Consider the following 22,935-nt stretch of genomic DNA (forward strand, 5'->3'; position numbering starts at 1 on the left):
ACCGATTCCTGACGTGCTCTGGAATCATATTGACTCGTGTATAGGAATCCATTTGATTTTATCGACCGACGTGATTGATATCCGTTTCAGACAACTCATCCTTTGTTCGAAAGCCGAAGGAAGCACCCACCAAGTCCACTTTACGTAGGACCACGTTAGTCTGACTCCCAGTTGGCCAAATCTCTGTTATAGTACCGTTTCTCAATTAACTCGTTTCCCTTTTTTTTTTGGTTAAATATTAACTCGGTTCCCTTCGATTTGCTTCTCCTCTCGCTTTGCTCCCCTTCTTTCGTTTGACCCATTTGCTGTTCCAATTCCAAAGTCTCCCTCGCCCTCGATCCAACTTCGAATCCATCAGTCCTTCCTAATCACAAGAAGATCTTGGGATCGTTGCGTTTCGTATCGAGAGGGAGGAGCGGAGATGACGAGGTATCGGAATGGCGAGTTCTGGAACTTCGAAACCCAGACGCCGGCGGCCGACGACGATAACGCTGGCGTCGTTCTTGGCATCGACGGCGGTACCACGTCTACCGTCTGCGTCTGCCTGCCGGCGGCAATGCCCCGCGCTGGGCCCCTTCCCGACCCCCTCCCCATTCTCTCCCGCGCCGTCGCCGGTTGTTCGAACCACAACTCCGTCGGAGGTATCTTGATGCCTTCCCTCTCTATCTGTTTCTCTTGTGTTTCTTCTGTTGATCTTTAACCCACAGGGGCACATAAAAACACGCCTCCTGGGGGTCCTGGGAAGCCTATTTCCTTTAATGTGCTTTTGTATAAGTTAGGTCAGTTTACAATCTATAATTGTTATTTGCTGTTGAATTTTTGTATATATGTTTATATTTTTCCTGAAGTTGGTCAATTCTCCACATATTTCTTGTTGTTGTTTTAGTTATGTTTCATGTTTGTTTTGAAATATCATGTTTAGCATCATGCTGGTTTGTCCTTCTGTTTAGGGTAGCTCTTTCTCCATAGAGTTACATTGTCTGATTATTGTCATTTATGGAGCTAAATGGGAGGTATGGTGATCCAATTACTTGTTTCTTTCTTGCTTATGCTTCATTTGGAAGGCTTTTGTCGCGTTTTGGAAGGCCTTTACATGAATTTCTTTGTTCTATAAAGGAATGAGGGTTTAGCAATCCATATATATACCAACAATTGAATATTAAACCTCTCAGGCTTAAATATGACCAGTGATGGCTATAAGAACATTAGCAACCATTAGCTGGTTTAAGTTAAAGTTCTGTAGGTTAGGTGAATTTTGGCATGTGGCAAAGAAGAGTAATTATTTTTTTTAGTTCAACAGGGCGTGCATAAGGCATTGTGCAGTAAGAAATGAAGATTGGGAGGAGCTAGATCTCAGGATGATGAACATTATCCAAATGCATATAGCTGATGAGGTGATGCATAACATCATGGACAAAGAATAAATGCTAACATTGTTTGGAAATGTTGGAGAAGTCGAATATGGCAAAGACTTGCTGAAATAGGATATTCCTGATGCAACTGTTATGTGGCCTGAGGATGAAAGAATTGAATAATCATCTGTAACAGAAGGAGATGTTGTACAGGTCTAAAAATCAACTGCATAATCCTTCTTCAGCAATACATGATAATTTTTTGATTATATGGAGCAATATGGTGAAACTGGATAAAATCACAATGCTGCTGTCCAATGATTTGAGATATAGTTGAGTGTTCTTTCTTTTTTTTTTTAATATATATATATATATATATATATATATATATATATATATATATGCTTATGCTTATGAACGGGGAATGTTGCTATTTTGAGATACAATGGAAGAGGAAAATAACCATAATGAAACTTGAACATACATGGTTAATAGCTGAGGAAAAGGGCAAGGCATGGAGTTTCAACTGTAGGCACTATAACCTCTTTTTCGCTCTTTTTTTTTTTAATTATTTTTTTTCAAGTAATGGGGTGGAATGCCTGGTTACATTCTGTACAGCCCAATTCCCCGGGAATGAAACATTACGTGAGCCATGAGAGCGAATTAGAATCCTAGACCAAAATTCATCAACTGTTGTTGCAAAACATAGCGGCCCGGTCTTCGTGCTGGTCACCTTTTCTGAAAAATGTGGAACCGAACATCCTGAAGATGTTGCAGAGATTATTTGACATGCAATAAGCAAGGATTATAAGTAACAGCGTCCCCCCATCTTAAGGTGCAATAACTGAATAGGAATCTCCTATTCATAATTTAGTAGCACATAAGACTGTTATGGCATGAAAATGCCTATCCATGCAGCAAACAACTTGGCAAGAGGAACCATTCCTCCAGTCAATTGTTGGCATCCAGCCGCCTCCTCTCATGAGCAGTCCACTTTAGGTGTGCCTGTTCATAAAATGATTCTTCAATTGCAGCATTGGTGGCAAATCACAGTGATGATAATGATGTTGGAGATGATTTTACATTCTTTTCGGGTCTTGACATTCGTAATTTTGAGTGGTTTATATCTTTGCAGTTCTTATTATATGTACCTCAGTAAAGATTGTTCGGTACTTTTTGAAGAGAAGCATTGTTCTATTGCGTAATGATTTACCTGCAGGGTTGCTAACATAGGGATGCTGGAGATCAAGATGTTTGACAGAGAAATTTGACTCAAATTTGAATTTCTACAAAGAGAAATTTGACTCAAATTAACTAAATTATGCTTTGAATGGTCTGATGCATGGTTGCAGACATTGAACACATATATTATGAGTGGCTGGGGCATTAAAAGATTTTTACTACATTACAAAATTGGTTGTTTATGAACTGTCTGATGTGTGGTTGATGTCACCATATATGTTATAAATCATCTGGAATTGGATATCATATTATTCCAACAAAAGATCGTGGTTATTGACAGGTTTTGCAATTTAGGCACCTCTTGGCTATGCTATGTTTCTTGTTTGTCTTTATAGCCAGAGGAGTAATAAACAGGGTGGTAATTAGGTTGACCATGGGAAGGGAGAGGACAAAATTTGATTCTTTATATGGTTGCTTGATTCAAACTTGACAATTTTCCTTTTCTTTGATGGTGCTTGGAGTTACAATTTGATAGAAGAATACATTTGTTGGAGGTGTGGGAGGTGACTGGTAAGTGACTGGGCCTTCCTTTTGGGGAACAATTAAATCCTACAAACTTGTGTAGGTGGTTTGCTTCTTATTCTAATGTGCCGATAATTATTGTAAACAGTATACTGGAAAGTTGTAGCAATGGATCTGAAAGAACCCCTGCCCCCTCCCATCACACACACAATCTCCTCTCACAACATGAGCAAATGCTTTTCAGTTGTTGACCCTGAAATGCTTTTGAAGGTCCTGAATTCTCTCTCAGTTTACTTGTTTTCAAACTGCAAGTTTAATCCTATTTATCTTTTATTGTGAGGGACAATAAATTTGATTAGAAGATTTTGAGAAGAGTCAGATTCCCACCGCCCCCCCCCCCCCCCCAAAAAAAAAGCCTAAAACTAACCTGCATGAGAATTAAAGGAAGTTTGCATTAGCAGAGGATATGACCTTCTGAAAGAAATGGATTGCAACTCTTGATTCACAAAGTTAAACTTAATATGATGATTTAATTTATCTTGCTTAATGTTTATGGAAAAAAATTTAACAGTTCGAAATAAATGTCTGAAGATAAATATTTTGCATGCTTTGATGATTCTTTTCAGGTTCTGATAGCATAACAGTAAACTGCTAATATCATCTGATTAACTGATTTAAATTTCTTATACTTTTTAGTATAGCTACATAATTGGCAGAATAATGTCTGTATATGCAAAGAATACGGACCTTGTGTTAATAATTTTTATTGTTAAACCGATAAACATTGAAAGGGTTGTATTTATGTTGAGTTCTGCAGAAACTGAAGCTAGGAAGACCCTAGAGGAGGTTATGGTTGAAGCCCTTTCAAAGGCTTGCTCTAGTCATGCAGCTGTTCAGGCAGTTTGCTTAGCTGTATCTGGTGTAAATCATCCTACAGATCAACAGGGAATACTGGATTGGCTAAGGTCTGTCCATTAACTTCAGGGAAGCAATAGAACTATTTAAATCCTTTTATTCTTCTGTGACCCTAGATTCTTGTAAAATTTTTTGCCTTCTCCATTCCAACAGGATAGCTTGCCAAAACTAAGACATTGGAATTTACCATATCGCATATTCTTTTAAATAAAAATGCTATTCAGTTTTATGAAGGGATTTATAGTTCTGCTCTCTATGTTGTGATAATTTCCTCCCTGATGCCAGAATTGGTCCATTTTCAATGTTTCTTTAGTTAAATTGTAATCATAGTTTCCTACTTTCATTTTTTTTATCCAAAGTAGTATATTTGCTAATCATATTTGTAAAAAAAAAATTTATCCTAATGGAAATTTAACTTCCAGATGACAAAGGATTTTCATGATATTTGGGGTCTCAACTTTTGAAACATTTGCTGGCCAACATTTTGAGGAATACTGAAAAAGTATCATTTTGGAAATCTAACTTTGTAAGTGGACTTTGAATATCCATTCACGGAATTGTATCTAATGCAAGGATGGAATTAAATGTGTTGATGGAATTTTTTAACTTTGTGAAAGTAACTAAAGATGTTGGAAAAACATATTTCCGCTCATGTGACAATGGCCTTCAGTTATCTACAAATACTTGAGGACCACTTATCCTGCAGTTTGCATGCTTGTGGAGATTCAGTTGCACTTTTAACCTTATTAGAAGTCTCTACATTTGCACCCTATGGGTTTCCAAAAGAATGGATGACAGCTGTTGGTTATGGTTGTTGAGCTGGCTTGGCTTCTTAACCTTTTACTAGCTTATAGGTCCAATTAGATGGAGTATTTATGTCAAATCCTTGAAATTTACTCTTTTTGATAATTTAGGGGAACAAGTGAAGCATTGATCCATTATGATGCAACTTCTTATCAGTGTCTTTAAAATATTTTACTCACATTTTCAATCAAAATTCTTATATATATATATATATATATATATATATATATATATATAGAGAGAGAGAGAGAGAGAGAGAGAGAGATTAAAAATCAAAATTCTGTATAAAATATATCTAAATCTATGTGATTGTACAGACTATATCAAGATTTGTCGTCTCAATACTAGACCCCATATTGGTACTATCTTATTATAGTGTCGGTATATGGTTTAGTATGATACGAGATAGCATACCGAGTGTCGGTATGGTATGAGACACCGTAGTGGATGAGACTGGTACGGTATGGTATGGGGTGTATTGAGCGGTTCAGCACAGTACAACATTCCATGTCACTATATAGTTATTAACTGTAGTAAAATTACTAGATAACTCTTAACAAACTAAGCAGTTGTTAAATTGGAGCAGCAATCTGCTACAACTACATGCCCAAATAAGGATAATATGTACAAAAGATTGTAAGAAATCTACAGTGCCAAAAATGCGTATGTTGTCCTTCCCTCCCTCCCCCTCCCCCCTCTCACATGCACGTGTTTTTCCTCCTCCTCCTTGATTGTGCTGCTTCATTTGCAGGTCTTTCACTATAGTGACTACACTGGTTGAATGCGTACCTCATTCAACATTATTTGTTTTTTGTTTCCCACGCATATCTGTCTACAAATTAAAAGGCAATAATAGAAGATCATTTGGTGTGGAATAGCATTGTATTTGTGTCGATATTTTTTCGTTGTTGGGAGTGGTCTGGTTTTTATTGTTTGCATCAATCTTGGTAACTAAAACATGATTGAGAATCCTCTATTGTCAATAAATCTATCTATCCCTACTTGCATCTTTTGACATATCCTAACTTTTTCATTGTTTACAATTCTAGCATTATTGTTTTCAGAAACATTATTTAGCCATGCCTTGCTGCACCTTTCAAATGATTTGGAGATTGAAACTTTATTACATCTAAATTTGCTGTTTCTTCTACCAGAGATATATTTCCAAGTCATGTGAAGTTGTACGTGGAAAATGATTCTGTGGCAGCACTGGCTAGTGGTACGATGGGAAAGCTTCATGGCTGTGTACTGATTGCAGGTACAGGCACCATTGCTTATGGGTTCACTGAAGATGGAAGAGAAGCCCGAGCTGCTGGTGCAGGACCAGTCTTGGGGGATTGGGGAAGGTTTAATTCTGATTCTTTTTTATCCTAAAATAGGTTATGATTATCTCGTGAGTCAAATTAAATTGTATATATCAAAGGTGCTTAGGATGATCCAGCTTTATGGCTGCTCCGACAATACTTGGTTTGAACAATAATAATATTGCCATACACATGCTATTAGTAGATTTATTCTACATTATAAAAGATTTGAATTTGGATAGTATGTGAAATTGGATTTTAATGAGCTTGATACTGCTTGTTTTCTGTTTGTCAGATATGAAAGGTGTTGGGCATTTGGTTGGAACCAAATTGGTTGCGCCCATTTGTGGGTCCAATTTGATGAATTTAAATTTCAAAATAATCTTGCTAACAACTTAGATATTAGCTAGCAACCAACCGATAAGATAAGAGCCTATTATTCTTATTTCTTAATAGTGGAATTTACTCTTATATAAAGGTAGTGATCTCTCGGGTTGAGAATCATCAGGAAAAACCTAAAAATTTGTGCACCACACATAGAGTGATGGAGAGATTAATTTCCGTGCCTCCGTTGTTATCATTGAGATTTAGAAGCTCTTGTGCGGTGCATTATTGGTTTGATTCATTTGTAACCCTACCTACCATGAGTACAGAGACCTAGGATCATTGCTGAGAAGGAGAAGGTGTGTGAATCAACCAATTCCAAGTCGGCATCGATCGTATAGAGTCGTGACGTATCTTCGTTGGACAAGATAGGGAATGCCTTTTTGCTGTCCCACATTGGTATCAGAGCCCCAAAGATTGAATTCATGATCCTTGTTTGACTTCTAGTATATAGTAAAAATTTCATGGATGAATGCTATATTGTTTTTGTCTCCCCTTACGAAATCTTAGGTTTCTTAAAACCTAGTTAATGGTATTTTTCCATATACTTTGAGTTAGGCCAAAATTTTGTAGGCCTATGCTTATATATATGTGTGTGTGTGTGCGTGCGCGCGCGCATGCATGTGTGTGTTCTTTTGATCTAGAATCTCTCATGGCCTAGCACCCTTTATGATGGGAGAAATAATGTTTATAGATTAAAAGATAATTTTTTTATTAAATAAATCTTTTTATATGGTCATTATTTTATTTGAATGTTGATACCATTGGAGAGCTCTCAGGATAAGCTTTCCAATGGTATATTATATGCATTTTTTGGGTTTACGTACTGAAAGTTTTATTTCTCTAAAACTTCTATTTTAAAAATCCATCTGAGGAAGAAGATGATCATGTGTGGATGCTTGATCACACCACGGGCGCTCGGCTTCGCATCTCCCTTTTGTTTGGACCGTGGCTTTTGGTTTGGGAGGGTTGACTGAGGTATTGACCATCTTTCTCAAGTCTAGTAACTTAAGTAAGAAAGTTTCAGTTCTTTTTGAGCTGCATGTTAACGTGCTGCGCTAACATCCTACGAGCGTGCGTTAGACCAATCACGCACCCCAAATATAAAAAAAAGAGGTCGCATGTGATGGCGGGACCTATCTAGCGCCATACGTGAATGGCCCAGTGCACCTACAGAATTTACTTTTGGACTGGATGCCTGAATCATTCGCACTCGCATTGCATGCTACAATGGTGTGCATCTGCATGTGATAGCATGCGTCCATGCATGACAGTGCACTCATCCATGTCTGGATGCTACGTGTTTCCACCATGCATGCGCACTGGGTGTTTCTGAATCATGACAATTTTTTTTAAAATTATTTTATATATGAGATAATTATTTGGTACTATTTCCAATAGGCTGAAAATTTCATTAAGCCAAGTGGAAGCTTATTTATAATGTTTTGTCGGCTATTGTTAAGAAAATATTTTCTATTGATTTTTAGCGTATCTATGTAAAAAGCATGATAACTAGTTTGTTATTTTTTTTAGTCAATTTCTTTTCGATAAATTGGATTATGGTATATTTATTTGGAAATGCATGCTCTATGTGAAATTCTTATTGACGCGTTGAATCTAGTGGGAGACTTTCCTTGAATTAAATTATTGATCATTGTATTCTTTTTCTGCAACTTAATTAAATATAAATAATTGGATTTAGGTTATGTAATATGATTATGAGCTTAACGATATTTCCTTTATATGCGTGTGGTCCGATTTTTATTTAATTAGAGTTTTTGTTGCAAAAGGCTTTATATATATATATATATATATATGTGCATGTGTGTGGTGCTAATTTAAAAATATCCCTTCTTTGTGCGCTACAATATTTTAGTCTGAAATGGCCTTAAAACAAATAGTGTTGATCTTAGTAAAGGGGAGAAACTTGACGGTGATAATTATGATATCTGACACTGTAAGATTTAATATGTGCTTGATGAGCAAGAGGTTATTAAGACCTTGACCCAAATCATGGAAGAGCCTAGAGAGGCTAATGGCGCTCAAGGTCGTAGAGAGATGGAAGCCTACCAAAGTTGGCTCAAGAAAGATTGCATTGCTTGCATCACATTACTGAGTGGCATGCAAAATGATCTCATATGCGAATTTGAGCAATGTGCAGTATCGCATGATATGTGGAAGCTCTCAAAACTAAGTTTGGTGCTACTTCTGCCACTAGGTTGCATAGTTTGACCTTCCATTTTGACGATTACCAAAAGCGTGCTAACCAAACTATAAAATAGCATCTAAGGGTAATGTCAAACATGATATGTGAGTTCAAATCTACTGGCAATAATTGGACTGATGAGCAGTAGGTCCAAGCTATAATTCGCTCCCTTCCCAACTCGTGGGAACATATGCGAATTAATATGATGCACAATGAGAATGTGAAAATGTTTAAGGACATTGCATGTCATTTGGAACTCGAGGAAAAGTGTCTTGAGGTTGCTAAAACCTCCAATGCTTTTGTTGCTGAGACTAATCTATACAGGGCATTTAGGTCCAAGTGAAAGAAAGTTGATAAAGCACAAGGGAATATGGGATCTGTGCCTAAAAAAGGGAATAGCACCAAAAAGAAGAGAGGAAAGCGTGCTAGGCTAGCAAGAAAGATAAGACTAAGATGCCTTGCTATAATTGTGGACAGCTGGGATACTTCGCTCGTGAGTGCACTGAGTAGAAGAAGGTATATCCTAGTCTTAGTTGTCACAATTCTCATACTGATTATTTTGTTGTATCTGAATCTCTCCCTATGTGGGTTGTAGACTTTGGAGCAACTGACTATGTAGCAAAGGATCGAGCAGGGTTTGTGGAGTACCTCTAGCTACCTACTGGAAGCAAGAATATGTTCATGGAAATCATTCCAGTATTGATGTGCTAGGTATTGGCATGTACATGCTAGTGATGCAAGGAGGTCGCATTCTTTACCTCCATGATGCTCTTTATGCTCTAGAGGTTCAATGGAATTTTTTTTCTATTCTTGCTATGCTTAGGTTAGGCTTTTCGCTTTGGTTTTGATAATAATTCTGTTGAAATTCATCTTGGAACAATTTATTATAGTTGTGGCACTATTATGAATGGCTCTTGATATTGACTATTCAAATAATAGTTTTGATAGTTCTTTTTCCTTGCTATCTTTTTGGATAATGGTCATGATGATTCTATTAAATGGCATGCTAGATTGGGCCATATTGGCCAATATAGAATGACTAGACTAGCTAAAGAAGGTCTATTGGGCCCACTCACTAGAGTCAATTTGCCTACTTGTGAGCATTATTTAGCAAGAAACATAACTTAAATACCTTTTGGTAAATCCACTCAGGCAACATATCTACTGCCATTGATCCATTCAGATATTTGTAGTCTAATGAATGTGAGGGCAAGGTATGGTTGTTTCTATTTCATCATTTTCATAGATGACTACATACATTACTATCATGTTTATCTGATTTCCCATAAATCTGAAATATTGGATTGCTTTAAATGACATATCAATGAGGTTGAGAATCGATTAGACAGAAAAATAAAATTTTTAAGAACTGATTGAAGTCGTGAGTATTTGTTGGAACAATTCAAAAAATTGTGTGAAGAAAAGGGAATAATTAGATAGTTGATGATTCGAGGGATGCTGCAGTAAATTAGTGTCGCTGAGAGGAGGAATCGCACCTTGCTTCACATAGTGAGATCAATGATAGCATAGGCTAATTTATCCATTTCTTATTGGGGAGATACGTTATTGGCTGCCGCCTATATTTTAAACCATGTCATCTAAATCGGTATCTTCCACCCTATATGAGCTTTGGACTGGCAGAAAGATTTGGATGATCTACGGCCTTGGGGTTCGGTAGCTTATATATACAATACTTCTTACAAGTATGGGAGTTAGGCCCTAAAGGAAAGTGTATCTTTGTAAGATACTTTGAGCACCCAAAGGGTTATATATTTATCAGGAAGCAGTCGGATGGAAGTGTGACTGAAATTGAGTCACGAGATGTTAAATTCCTTAAGGAAGATTTTTCTTATAAGTACGAAGTTCGAAGAGTGATTGAATTTTATGAGGCGGAAGATTCAGGATATGGTGCTCCTATAAGATCGGTTGACGTTAAGGAAACAACTACAAGACCTCCTGGGAATAGTGGAAGCGATTTATCATTTAGTGAATCGATTCCACCACCAACTCAAGGCTCTCAAGAACCTTTGCTATGCAAAAGTATGTGTGTAAGCATTCCCCATCGTTGCTTTGAGGTTGAAGGGGAGGCTTTTGTGATTGCCATACATGATGATGAGCCAAGCTTATATCAAGAGACTATTTCATTACCTGCTTGTAAGGAATGGATGGATGCAATATTGGAGGAGATGGAACCATGAAGTCTAACCATGTCTGGGACTTGGTTGACTTACGTCTAGGGTGGAAAACCATTGGGAACAAATGGGTTTTGAAAGTCAAGCGCCAGGCAGATAGTTCAATTGAAAGATACAAAGCTTGTCTAGTAGCAAAGGGATACACTCAAAAAGAAGGCATTGATTATGAGAAAATTTTCTTTCTAATTGTCAGGTTTGCCTCGATTCGCTTGATTCTAGCTATTATCGGATATTTGGATTTGGAACTTTACCAAATGGACGTCAAAACATCATTTCTCAATGAAGAGCTAGATGAGGGGACCTATATGGATTAACTTACTAGCTTCATTGCAAAGGGTGAGGAGCACAAAGTTCGTAAGCTCCAATGATTCATCTATGGCTTGAAGCAATGATCCAAGCAGTGGTATTTAAAATTTCATAGAGCCATCACTGATGATGAGTTCTTAATGATCGAAGAAGACCATTATGTGTATGTTAAACGGTCCAAGGGAAGTTGCATTATCCTTTCTCTATATGTTGATGATATCTTATTGGTCGGAAACGATAAGAAGTTGATTGTCGCCACAAAAAAGTGGCTATCCACAAACTTTTAGATGAAGGACATGGGTGAGGCAAGTTATGTGCTTGGAGTTAAGATCTTTAAGAATAAATCAAAGAGACTTGGATTTGTCTTAGGAGACTTACCTAAAAAGGATACTTGAGTGGTTTCAGATGCACAATTGCAAGCCCATTGAACTCCTGTTGCTAAAGTTGAGAGCTTGAGCCTAGAAAAATATCCAAAGCAAGGTTTGCTGAACCGGTACCGCCGGTCGTTTCGACCGGCCGGCGGTACGATTCGGTATGGTTTCATACCGTACCGAACCGACGATCCGAACCGGAAGAAAAAAGAGAAATTGAGAGAAATAGAGAGAGAAAGGGGAAGAAAAAAAAAAGAGGGAGGGGGAGCCGGCGGGGCCGTCGGACGGCCTCCGACTGGCCGCCGTGGCCGTCGGAGGGCGCCGTCCACGCGCGCGGCGCCGCAGGCGTGAAACAGGGGCATCGCCCCTGTTTCGCAAATATTTTTAAAAACATGATTTTAAGTGAAGTCAGCAAACGATTTGCCGGCTTCACGATTTTTATTTTTTTTAAAAAAATTCTTAAGTCGGCAACTCGTTTGCCGACTTAACGATTTTTGTTTTTTTTAAAAAAAATTCTTAAGTCGGTAACCCAGTTGCCGACTTCATAAGTTTAAAATAAGAAAAAAAAATCAAAACAGACGACGTTTGTTTCAAAAAAGAAGAAGGGGGCGGAGCCGCGGAGGGGCTCCGCCCGCTCGACCGCCCTCAGGCCGTCGGCGTCGGCTCGTCGGCCACTGGGAGCCTCGCAATGGAGGCACCGTCTGTCCGGTAGGTTTTCTGCCTCCCTTCCGAGTGCTCTCTCTCTCTTTTTTGCTCTCTTGAAAGCCCTATCGGGCGATACGGGGCTCGGAAGCCCTCCGACGGCCGCAGCCGGCCACCGCCGGCCTCCGGCGGCTCCCACCTCCCTCCCTTCCCTCCCCTCTTTCTCTCTTTCTCACTTTCCATTCTTTATTCTTCGGTACCGCTGGTGTACCGATTTTACCGGCCGAATCGTGTCGGTTCTCCGCCGGTCTGGTACGAGATGGAGTGTACCGGCTGGTTCGGTACGGTATGGCAAACCTTGATCCAAAGACTCCTCAAGAAAAGAAGAAGATGAATCGCATCCCATATGTTAGTGCTATTGGGAGCTTGATGTATGTTATGATGTGTACTTAGCCTGACATTTGGTATGTTGTGGGTTTGGTCAGCTGTTATCAATCGAATCTTGAAATCGAGCATTGGAAAGCGGTCAAGAGGATACTCTGCTACCTTAAAGGGAATATGGACTATATGCTGTGCTATCAGGGATCAGATTTACTGCTCATGGGTGACAATGATGTTGATTGGACTAGTAATTTAGATGAGCATAAATCGAACTTGGGATATGTTTTCTTGCCGAACCATGGGGCCATCTAGTGGAATAGCAAGAAGCAGATTTGTGGGGCTTTATCCACTATGGAGGTGGAGTTTGTGGCTTGCTCAGTTGCAGCTTGGGAGGCTTTTTGGTTGAGGAGATTTCTTCAAGATCTTGAAGTTGTTGCTTGTGCTTTCGATCCTATAACTATCCATTATGACAGTATAGCAGCTCTTGCCTATGTGAATGACTCCAAATATCATGGTAAGACCAAACATATTAACGTAAAGTATCACTATATTTGTGAGGTGGCAAAGCAAACGGAAGTGGTCTTAGAACATATTTCTACGAGTCACATGGTTGCTAACCCTTTAACTAAGCCTATTCATAGAAATGTATTTTCGGTTCATGTTAGGTCACTTGGACTCTGTAGAGTTTGATTATATAGATAGTTGATCATTTTTTATGTTATTGGTACCTAGGATATTTTTGGTTATTCATGCAATAATAAAATTTTATTATTTATCTATACTTTTTTTGGTCGGCGTGAACCAAAATTAGCTCATATACATATATATGCACTTATATTCTTTGATTATGATTACTAGCATTGCACGGGCTAATTGGCCCACTCACATGGGCAATCATTCTTCTTGGTACTTGTGTTAGTTGTGTAAGCGAGCAAAAATTGGGGCATTAAGGTGTCTTAGTAGATGCTAAGATGAGGTCCTTTTTTTTAAAAAGGCTGTATCTAGATAGTCCTATAATCTATATAAGCCTGATTTTAGAGCCGGATGTGAGATCACTATTTGGTGCTTAGAATAGTAAGCAAATGGAGAACTCAGGTTAGGCACTCGAGGAGTGACTGAACCAAGATCTGTATGGCATATGTGAGAGAATGACATGCACTTAATTGATTAAGCTTCTTTGCCATAATATGTATTTCATATTACATGTGCTTTCTTGACCATCAAGGAAGTGAATGAATGGATCCTTGCATCATCACTGTGTGAGTCTTTAGGGGATGCCCTTTGTGGCTTTAGACTGTTATGAAGTGAATAATCATTGTTTGCTACTTTAACATGTTACTTATGACCATGATTGATTCGATTTTAAAGGACATTGCTGGGAAAGCAATTGATCACAAACCTAATGGCATTAGGGCAAAGGAAGACAATTTGGATTATGTTGATGTGTTATGACCCATTGTCGATAGGTTATGGTGCTTCTAAAGTAGCAACGTGATCATGGGTATAGCATATAATGTGTTGAGAAGTTAAGTGTGGCTCTTTGAGGGATTAGAGATGCTTAGCTTGACGTAATCAAGTTGGTCTGGGGCATCCTAAGTTGCTTATCTCTAGAGGGTTGATGTCTCTATACTGACCCAAATAGGTTTCTCGTATGGAGCTTCCAAAGTGCAGGTTGACTTAGCGGTCGCACTGTCCATCAGCCTATATGAATAGATTCAATGATAATGCAATGTTGAGGTGTGGTTGTAGTAGTATTGCTCCCGTAATGTGCGAGTGGGAGAATGTTGGGCATTTGGTTGGAATTGAATCGGTTGCACCCATTTGTAGGCCCGATTCGATGAATGTAAGTTTCAAATAATCTCACTAATAGCTTAGAGATTAGTTAGCAACCAACTGATAAGATAAGAGCCTTTTATTTTTATCTCTTAACAGTGGCATTTACTCTATATAAAGGGACTGATCTCTGGGGTTGAAAATTGCTAGAAAAAATTAAAAATTCGTGTACCCTATGTAGAGTGATAGAGAGATTAATTCCCACACATCTATTGTTATCCTTGAGATCTAAAGGCTCTTGTGTGGTGGATTATTGTTATCATCGAGATCTAAGACCATTGCTGAGAAGGAGAGGGTGTGTGATCAACCAATTCTAAGTCGGGACTGGTTGTATAGAGTCACGACATATCTTCATGGGGCAAGATCGGGTATGTATTTCTGCTGTCCCACAAAAGGTTTCTAAAACTAAAAGGGATTCTCGATATTAAAGATCATTGGCTATTGTGAGTTCTTCTTCCTTTACAATCTTGATATTATGGCGCATCCTGTCTTGTTTCTATTTCTTAGTTTCACCATTTTAGTTGTAGATGCTTTAACCTAAGTTCTGACTAAAATTAGTTATCACCTGGTCTTTGTTTTAACAGTTAGATTTGGTATCCATCAAATGTGACCATGTGTAAGTCATGATTCATAATTTCCTAGAAAACTTTTGTTGTGTTTGGGATCACTTCTAGTTTTCAGATTTCTATTTTCATGAAAACTAAAGCACCTTTTTATTTTCTTTTTGAAAATGGAAGTCTAAAACTTGTTTTGTAGTCACTTGGGCTGTATTTGGCTGGGCTGGCAGTGGCCATAGGGCAGCTGCAAGGGCTTCCAGGTTGATGGTGATAGTGGTGACAGTGGTGGTGGAGGTGACAATTGGTGGTTTTGGTTTCAAAAAAGAAGAAGAAAGAAAACTAGTTCTTTTTTCTTTCTTTCCTTTTTTTTTTTATAGTTTCCACAATTTCTAGAAACTGAGAAGGGGTTTTCCAAAAACTGAAAAATGGAAACTGGGTTATCAAATGCCATTTCTACCTCGGTTCTGTGTTTTATGAAAACAGAAATTGAAAATTGGAAACAATTAGTGATGCCAAACAAGGTCTTTATTGAGGACCAGACTCTTTGGTCCTTTGATATTACAATTTGATGGACTTTTGTTTTAGTTGAAATTTGCTAGAAAATTTGGAGTGATATTAGTCTGACTTTGTTTTTCTTTGCTTTTCCTTTTCTTTTTTTTGCATCAGTTTAGATGTTTGTCATATTTTTCTGATGCGAAAGAAAATCCTCAAGTTGGGGAAAATATTGCTGAACTTTTAACATACTCCAAAAATCCATGTGCCTAGCAATGAGTAGCTCAAGGTGTCATTGAGAACAAGGTTGTAAATCCCGTGGGATGGGATTGTCCTGGTTTTCCCATGAAATGGGATGTGTCGCCATCCCATGACATGCTGATCGAGATGTTGGGATGATGATGGGACGGTCATGCCCCAATACATGGGATCATACCCCATCTCAGTGTTCCATGGGATGTCTCGCTGGGACTTGAATCCTTATTAAGAGTCTAGTGGTCTACCTCTATATTTTTTTTTTTATTTTTATTTACTTCTTAACATTTTAGAATCATGTTGAAAAATTCTTCTATTCTCAATGAAAATATCATGTTATTATTTAATGCAAACACAGGCAGAAAGGCTCACATACTCTTGAGTTTAATAGACAGATTGGCCAAGATAGATGCTAGCCTAGAGAATAAGCTTTTCAATATATAAGATATCAAATGTATTAACTGGATGGAGTGTATAAGGGCAATCAGAATGTAAGTTGCACTAGGGTAAAGCTTCGATATTTTGCTGAAAGTCGATGTCTTGATTGGGAGAATTGATATCTAAATTACAGAAGATGAATTCACTGTTGAGTTTCTCAGATTCACATGTATAATTTCCTATAAGTACATCTGAATATTTTTCAATCAACAAAGAGCAATAATGAGTCAGAAACATTAGGTTTCAAATTAAAGAGGTTTCTCATATCTGCCCTCTAGGTTTCTTGAGGAAATCTTGGTTTTTCTTCCTTTCGATCTTTTAGTGCATTTAAATGGGTTTGCTTCTTTTTTAATGACATTTTTTTTATTAGTTCAACGGTTCACGATCTTGGTACCAGATCCTATACCGATGAAATTCACTAGTGTCGGTATGTGATACAGTATGGTATGCCTGTGATGGTACGTAGTGGTTTGGCATACTGGTATGCATCCGGTACGGGACGGTATGGAGTGTATTAGGTGGTTCGGCCCAGTACAGAATTCTGTGTTGCAACCATTACCAATATGTTGTATCCTACCTATTCACTACTTAATTTTTTTAATACAAAAGTGTCTGAAGATTTTCTTGCAACTTCCATCTAGGTCTTTTTAGCTATTCTTAGACTTTTCTGGGCCCTTCAAGATAGATTGGAGCACCTTTTGTTGCCAAGGTCTCCATTGGTCTGCATGCCAACATGACCACACGATCAAGATTGGTTCTTGTCGTTATTGGTGTAACCCCCAAATTTTCTTTGATGTGCTCAGTCTAGCATGTGAATCCCCAGAGCATCACAGTATCAAGTTATCAACTTCTTACTTTACCATGCTCATCTTGTATTTGTGTTTACTATATTACCGATTTTCAAACTTTGACATCTTGACCTGATTGACATTACCCTGAAATTTAGCTTGCATGCAGTGATTGCAGAACACTTTAGAATCACATTTTCCACCTAATAAATCTTGATCTGGCCATGGTGGAAGTACATTCCATTTCTTTTGTCCCTTCATATAAGCGATGCAACAAGTAGTCACTTTATAACATCTCTAGGCTATCTGTAATCACTAGGTTCACATATCGATATCGTTAGTTCAACTGATACATGGACACTTCTCCTGGAGAGCTATTCTAAATCATTTAGTTCAGCATCCACCTGTCTTTTTCAGCAACAGTTAAGCATCTAGCTGTTGTCTTTCAAAAATATGCAAAATGGAGCCTGCTCTGGATTTCATTTCTCAGTTCACACATGAACTGTGTAAGAACTAAGAAGATAGGTTTACAGTGTGGACTCATGGTGTAGGTCCACAATGATTGGTAACTAGCTTTATTGTGTCACTGAACTACCGTTCAAAATTATCATTGCTCTCTTATACTTATTGCTAATGCTTTTACATATCCTCTTAGCTGGCATTCTGATTGTTTATCGTACTCTTATTATATGCTACTCCAAGTTGAGATGTGTATATAATTCAAACACACCTTTACTATAAGAGAAAATTATATGGCAAAAATAGTGCATTTTCTTTCCACAAATGAGGAAAAAAGGGGAGGGCATCTTGTAGAAATACCTCAAGCAAGGAGATCAAATGTTAGAAACTAGGCCAACTACAATGATACCTTGCCTCTTCCTGCATTAGCAATGGCAATGTTGATAGTCTTCTAGGGTCATTTCAATTGTATGCTTCCAATCATCAAGTTCTAATGATGCTACTGTACTTGAAGTGCTGTAACCAGTAGAAAAGGGTACAACTTTATCATGAACCACCATTTATCTACTAGATGGAGACAGAGGGAAACTTGTCATACTTAAGGTTGAGTTTACTTCTACCAAGGCATTGGAGTATGCTTGATGGTTTAAGGCCACATTGGACAGCCTAACCCAACCAATTTGAATGAGCAAACACCAATTTTTTTAGGTTTTCAGAGAATCCAGAATGCCATCTTACTTTAGGTTGTTTTGAGTACTTTCTATCATTTGGGACCTTTTTTGTAGTCTGCCTATTGATGGCTTTTGTAAGATATCTTTAGTTCGGTATCTGTTGGACTGAAATCAACTTATTTTCTCGTGTATCTAGTCCATAAGGTCCATCCTCATCTGTTGTATTGTGTCTTGCATGTCCACTTTAATTTTTGTGGGCACTAAAGTTCGGTTAGATGAAGAAAAAGATAATGCATGTGAGGCACTTTTGCAAGACTTGCAAGATGATTGATCTAGCCTGCTGATAGTAATAATTTCTGCTACTTTATGAACATAATAGAAGATGTGGAAATTGAACTGCAGATTGGCATTAGCAGGAGTCACAGGACCGTCTCATATCTTCATGGTGCAATACCCACCATCACCGAACTATTGATGTGGTTATGTTCAACGGTGACCTTGAAACAGCTAGTAGAGAGCAATAAAGTGCAATAACTACCAATGTACTTGCAACAGTATTCCACTTTGTGTTTATGCTCAAACTGTTAAACAACTAGTCACCTATGTGAGCCTGTTCTTTGTCATGTAACGCTTCAGGTCATTTTGATGTTTTGGTTATGATTGGACTGGAGAAGGCAATGCAGACCACGTGCATAGCATGTCAAAGGTTGCTATCACCAAAATTGAGCTTTGCCTACCAAATAATAGTACATAAATTTTGCTCTAGGTGTCATTAGATGTAGAAAAGCTGATAATTTTCATCTGTTCCTTCAATCAATATGCTAAGTCTCCTTGGTGGAAAGTGGCAGGTAAAAAAAGATAAAACAGTCAGTATTCTTGGATCTTAACAACTTTTTGGGGGAATGCTTTCATGTTTGGAAATACATTGGTTGTTTCCTTCCAAATTTCTCAAGAAACTCCATAATTGCCCTCTTTATCTTTTCATCACTGTTGCAAGATTACAATACCAGTGAAGAATGATACTTGAGCTGTATGATACACGCTGGCATGTATGCTATTGAAATCAGAATGCCAATTTCATTACTGAACCAAAACCATAATCCTGTTCTTGTAGGTATAGGTCTGCAGTTGTAATTCTGAAAAATTCAAGGAAAATCATGAGAGGGGGGAAAGCATGGGGAAAAAGAATCTGAATGAAAAATGGATAATTGATAAGGAAGATATATAGGGAAAGGAAGAGAGTGTTGTTCTTTGCTTTGTCATTGACTAGCTCATGAAGAAAGCCAGTAGCTTTTGAAATTAAATTTTAAAATGATTTGTGCATATTTAGATGATACAATCTGATTTTTAAATGGCTTATCACATATGAATAAGTGCATACTACTCATCAAGTTCTCAGATGTACATGTATGCATGTGCTAGCATATACAGGTACATGCCAGAACTGCTTAGTTGTTGAACACTGTCAGCTCTTTTCTTTGGGTCATGGATGTAGAATGGAATGCATGAATCTTATTTCACTCTTATATTTCTTTATTCTTTTGAGGAACTCCCTCTTTTTCTCTTTTTAATTGCAACGACAATGTAGGTGACTAGATGTGTACTTTATGCAGTGGGTATGGAATTGCTGCACAGGCATTGACTGCAGTGATTAGGGCACACGATGGCCGTGGACCCCCAACAAAGCTAACAGAAAACATCCTCAACATACTTGGGCTTTCTTCACCAGATGAACTGATTGGGTACTTTGCATCCATCCACATAATTGATGCATGCATTCACTCTTTTGCAGATTGATAAGTTGGAATGCACACACACACACACACACACACACACACACACACAATACTGTGGAATATTGTTATTTACTTTGTTAGGTTTTCTTTTCGCATGCTGAATTGAATCCTGTGACTCCTAAACTATTATCCAAAACACCTTTTTTTTTTTTTTTCAGTTTGTAATAGAAAAAGATCCTTGTATAAAGGATCAGAAACTTATGCATCAAGTTATCTGATGGACCATGCAAAATTCATTTGCAGGCCTTCAGGTTGTTGACAGCCACATATTTGGCTACCAGTTATAGAAGGATAATCTTACTTGGTCGGTCTGGACTGGGTTGTTTTACCCCTTGACTTCATTTCTTATAGTACCTGACTAGCAGTCCTTGAAATTTTTCAAAGGATTGCCAACCTTAACATTCTTTTCAAAATCTTGCTAAATGTTTTCTTATTTCAATGTCTTTCTGCCATTCAACGTATTTGTGTCTGTGAGTTTATTCATTTGTATCTTCAGATATACCATGCACATGAATACATTTGAGAATATCAGTTCTTGTTGAAGGACAAAAGCATTGCAAAAATAAGGCTTTGTATTTATGATTAGCAACCGCATGGCATGCTATAGATGTTTCTCAGCTATTCAGTTCCATGGGCATGGTAAGATAGAAAATTAAGCTCACAAACAAGCATTTACATTTTCTTTGTATGTGGTGTAGCTGGACCTACGCTGATCGCTCTTGGGCTCGTATTGCTGCACTTGTTCCGGTAGTAGTATCTTCAGCTGAAGATGGTGATGAAGTTGCAAACAAAATATTACATTATTCAGTTCAAGAGTTGGCTGATAGTGTCATGGCTGTTGTCCGGAGACTTAGATTATGTGGAGAAGGTGTAGTAAACTATGAGAATCTGGAAAGTTTTGACTCATTCTGGCTTCTTACAAGCATTGGGATTTTAATTGGTGCTTTAGTTGCAGATGGAAAGGATCCTTTCCCACTTGTTATGGTTGGAGGTGTTCTTGAAGCTAACAAGAGCTGGGATATTGGGAAGGAAGTCATAGATTGCATCTCCAAGGTCTGCCCTGGTGCTCATCCTATTCGACCTAAGGTGTGTAAACCTCGAATTTATACTTTTATGCGGTGGTAGAAATGGTGCCACTCAATGGTGTCTATAACTATAAGAAACATTTTTTTATTATACTTACGTCTCTGAGATTATTTTTCACCATCTGTTAGATAAATCAGCTTGTGTGAGCCTTTGTCCCTAATATTTCTACTTCCTATATTGTGTGGTTTAATTGATTTTTCAAAAGTATCCCTCTTTTTAATTGATTCCGATTCCAGTCATAAACCAAACATGTCGAGGAATATGGCCATTTGGATTCTCATTCCAATCCATTGTGATTCTGATTCCCCTCGTGAATCAAACACAACCTAGGTGGAGTTCTGGCAGTCAAAATCTTGTTACATATATTTGCACTTACATAGGTTTTAGAAAAGGAGCATATAATTACAATTCAAGCCCATGCAATTTGACAAGGTGGTTCAAGAGTTTCGGTGAATGCTTACCAAGCATTAAAGACTACGTGGAGTTCTAGTAATCGAGAATATTTTGATAGCTGTTTGTATCTGTAGAAACTAAGTCTACACTTCCACTTTTTGTGTATTTAAATGGAATTATCAAATTTTCCATGGTCAGACTACTTAAATGACATGATAACATTCAGCTAATTATCTATTTCTGGCAATTTAATATATTAACACATCCTTTTTGTAAACTACAATATGTGAGTACTTCCTTTACTCTGGAATTCTTGTTAAATAAGATGCTTCTGAACACCATCTGTCTCATGCCAAGATGATTGGTTACAGTGGAGAAGTAGCTGAATTCTTCACATCATTGGTTGGGAGAGAATCTTTTGTTCCATATGGAGTTGCTTTTTCTGTAGAATGTTGAACCAGATGGCTTGAATGATCTTTTTCAATGATATATCGGTTCATAAATCTTCTTCTCCATCTCTCCTAGTTTCCAATTTTTACGGTTTTGACCATGATACTATCATGCAATGGCTGATCGTGTGATCATTCAGTTATTATATTATATTTTATTTTATTTTATCTTTTTCCCCCTTGGAGCACTCAACTCTCAACTGCAGGTGGAACCAGCTGTTGGAGCAGCATTGCTGGCTTGGAATCATTTAATTAAAGAATGTAAAGGTGATCATGGAAACTGATCTGATTAATTTGCTGTACAGTAACCCATTGAAACATTAAAACAGAAAGAAAGATGAAGAGGAATATTTCTCCTCTGTCACTAGCTTCTCCCTCGGAGTTAAAACTTTCAGCAGTTGTTTGACCTCAACTGAATTTTATAGTCAACGCATGCAATTTCTGTTTTTTTTTTTTTTTTTAATCTATTCAAGGCTTGTATTAGCTTCTGCAAAGGTTCAGGGTGTACAATGTAAATGGTAGAGAATTGGAATGGAAAGGTCATTGGGTTCTCGATTTTTTCCCTCTTGTTCTTTTGGTCAGTCTTCACTGTTTGGATCTAGAATGCAACCCTTTATTTTGCTATGCATTATTCTAATTATTTCTTAACTTGAAAATCATATACTTAATAATGCAAATGCAAAATATTGGTGTAGCTAATCATGTTTGCAACAATAGCCCACATGCCCTATGCCGGAGTATGTTCCATTTCCAACCATCCTTGAGACTCACATACTCTTTCCTTGCTGCTACTTCCTTTCACTGCTTGGCTGTAATAAACCCTCCCTTAATTGCAGGCATGCCACAATCTTAATCATAACCCACTATGCGATGAAATATCATCTGAATTCTACAATAAAACTGACCTGATGCTTTTATTGCTCGGCTTCTTTTCTACAAGCTGGGGCCATACAGTTTTAAGGATGACGAAATGACCTATTTTGCTATCACTCGGACTCTTTGATGTCAAATCCTCATAATTGCACTTGATTGTAGAAGCCTGATGCTTCAAAACTGCGCATATTGTTTTAGCTAAACTTGGTCGATTAAGAAGTTACCAACATCCCCAAATTCATCCATACCAGCAGGTACTTGCAAGACTAGCCTTACCGTTATAA

General features: G+C 37.8%; 1 protein-coding gene across 1 annotated transcript; it reads left to right on the top strand.

Annotated features, from left to right (window-relative positions):
* The first annotated feature begins 261 nt into the window (after positions 1 to 261).
* On the top strand, positions 262 to 22,335 carry LOC105049091 (uncharacterized). The gene is made up of 7 exons (XM_010928646.2): positions 262 to 641; positions 3,874 to 4,021; positions 5,930 to 6,121; positions 19,668 to 19,796; positions 20,549 to 20,718; positions 20,806 to 20,936; positions 21,985 to 22,335. Exons 1-7 carry the CDS (start codon positions 422 to 424, stop codon positions 22,060 to 22,062), a joined length of 1,068 nt encoding a protein of 355 aa, XP_010926948.1. The 5' UTR covers positions 262 to 421; the 3' UTR covers positions 22,063 to 22,335.
* The last annotated feature ends 600 nt before the right edge of the window (positions 22,336 to 22,935 follow it).

The sequence above is a fragment of the Elaeis guineensis genome, chromosome 7 (assembly GCF_000442705.2).
Source record: "Elaeis guineensis isolate ETL-2024a chromosome 7, EG11, whole genome shotgun sequence".
Lineage (NCBI taxonomy): Eukaryota > Viridiplantae > Streptophyta > Magnoliopsida > Arecales > Arecaceae > Elaeis > Elaeis guineensis.